The 2223-nt window shown below is 45.5% G+C and overlaps 1 protein-coding gene across 1 annotated transcript in view; it reads left to right on the top strand.

Annotated features, from left to right (window-relative positions):
* The window catches only part of LOC107299063 (sodium/calcium exchanger 1-like), a 16977-nt gene that overhangs the window by 9502 nt on the left and 5252 nt on the right, over window positions 1–2223 (top strand). The window contains exons 3-5 of the mRNA XM_015828429.1: window positions 738–859; window positions 1480–1579; window positions 2039–2221. Of these exons, the coding sequence (XP_015683915.1) occupies window positions 738–859; window positions 1480–1579; window positions 2039–2221 (405 nt within the window). The remainder of the gene's footprint in view (window positions 1–737; window positions 860–1479; window positions 1580–2038; window positions 2222–2223) is intronic.

Raw genomic sequence — 2223 nt, forward strand, 5'->3', positions numbered from 1 at the left:
TAGATAGATAGATAGATAGATAGATAGATAGATAGATAGATAGATAGATAGATAGATAGATAGATAGATAGATAGATAGATAGATAGATAGATAGATAGATAGATAGATAGATAGATAGATAGATAGATAGATAGATAGATAGATAGATAGATAGACAGACAGACAGACAGACAGACAGACAGACAGACAGACAGACATGGATGATGGATGGATGGATGGATGGATGGATGGATGGATGGATGGATGGAGATAGATAGATAGATAGATAGATAGATAGATAGATAGATAGATAGATAGATAGATAGATAGATAGATAGATAGATAGATAGATAGATAGACGGACGGACGTACGGACGGACAGACAGACAGACAGGGATGGATGATGGATGGATGGATGATGGATGGATGGATGGATGGATGGATGGATGGAGATAGACAGACAGACAGACAGACAGACAGACAAGGAGGAGGAGGAGGAAGACGAGACTGTGGGGTCCTTGGTGCTCTCAAACCTTAGTTGTTTTCTTGCAGATATTTCATTACCCAACTAGGTAACCTCATCAGTGTTAGAAAGGGAGTGGACTTTATAAACAGCGCAAACCCCACTCCCTTTTAGCATAGCTGGCTAAGGAATTCTGGGAGCTGAAGTCCACAAGTCTTAAAAGTTGTCAAGGTTGCAGACCCCCTGGCCTAGGCCCCTCCATCAACCATCTCCTTTTCCCCCATCCTGTCCTAGGTGACACCAACGAGAATCAACTGCCCGCAGGGGAGGAGGAAAAAATTGCTAAGATGGGGTACCCCAGTTTGGGAGAAAACGCCAAGCTTGAAGTCATTATTGAGGAGTCTTACGAGTTCAAGGTAAATAGGAGACTTTCTCTTTCCCTCACCCAAACTTTTTCACGTCTTCTTCGGGGTCCCTCCATCCCCAGTTCGCTTCTCTTTCAAATTCAGGTAGTCCTCGCCTTACGACCGTTCGTTTAGTGACTCTTTGAACTTTCAACGGGACTGAAAAAAGTGACCCAGGACCGTTTTTCACCCTTACGACTGTGTGAAAGCAGGATCCCCCAGGGTCACGTGATCCAAATTCAAACCCGTGGCAATTTATTTGTATTTATGACAGTCGCAGTTATCCCGGAGGAAGCCAGAGTCACTTCACAAACGCGTGACCGACTTGAGAACTTAACGGTCGTGGCGAGGAAGGTCGTAAAATGGGGCGAAACTGACTTAACCGCTGTCTCACTTAGCAACATAAATTTTGGGCTCAGCGGTGGCTGTAAATCGAGGACTACCTGTATTTTTTTTTTAACATCCCTCTCATAGGCCACGCCGGGCTGTGCTCAGTTCGCTTCCATCGGAGGCAACACCAAAGGAAAAAAAATCATCTTTAGATTGCTATAGAGGGAGGGGGGAGGGAAGGAAGGGAGCCCCCCCCAAGAACCCCTCCCCATTTCACTTCTACGCAACCTCTTCTCCTCCAGAGCACTGTGGACAAATTAATCAAGAAAACTAACCTGGCTCTCGTAGTGGGAAGCAGCAGCTGGAGGGAGCAATTTGTAAGCGCCGTGACGGTCAGTGCCGGTAAGGGAATTGAATCGAATTGAATCGAACTGAATCTAACTGAATTGAATTGAATCTAGTTCAATCGAATTGAATCAAATTGAATTGAACTGAATTGAATTAAACTGAATTGAATTGAATCTAATTGAATTGAATTGAATCTAGTTGAATCAAATCGAATCGAATGAAATTGAACTGAATCTAGTTGAATTGAATCAAATCGAATCGAATTGAATCTAGTTGAATTGAATTGAATCTAATTGAATTGAATCAAATTGAATACTTTATTTGGGGAAGTGTGATTCAACACACAAGGAGGCTTTTAAAAAGAGACCGGGTGGCCGTGGATCAGAAATAGTATCGGTCACCCGCAAGAGCGGGTGGGGTTAGACTGGATGACCTCCCAAGGTCCCTTCCAACTCAGCCGCTGTTCCTGAGAGAGGCTGAATCCCTGTTTTGAATAACTCCCCCCCCCGACAGGTGACGACGAGGACGAAGACTCCGGCGAGGACCGCCTCCCTTCCTGCTTCGACTACATCATGCACTTCCTCACCGTCTTCTGGAAAGTTCTTTTCGCCTTTGTGCCGCCCACCGAGTACTGGTGCGGCTGGGCCTGCTTCCTCGTCTCCATCTGCCTCATCGGGGTGCTGACGGCCCTCACCGGG

Source organism: Protobothrops mucrosquamatus, unplaced genomic scaffold (genome assembly GCF_001527695.2).
Source record: "Protobothrops mucrosquamatus isolate PMUCROS unplaced genomic scaffold, P.Mucros_1.0 scaffold4495, whole genome shotgun sequence".
Taxonomy (NCBI): domain Eukaryota; kingdom Metazoa; phylum Chordata; class Lepidosauria; order Squamata; family Viperidae; genus Protobothrops; species Protobothrops mucrosquamatus.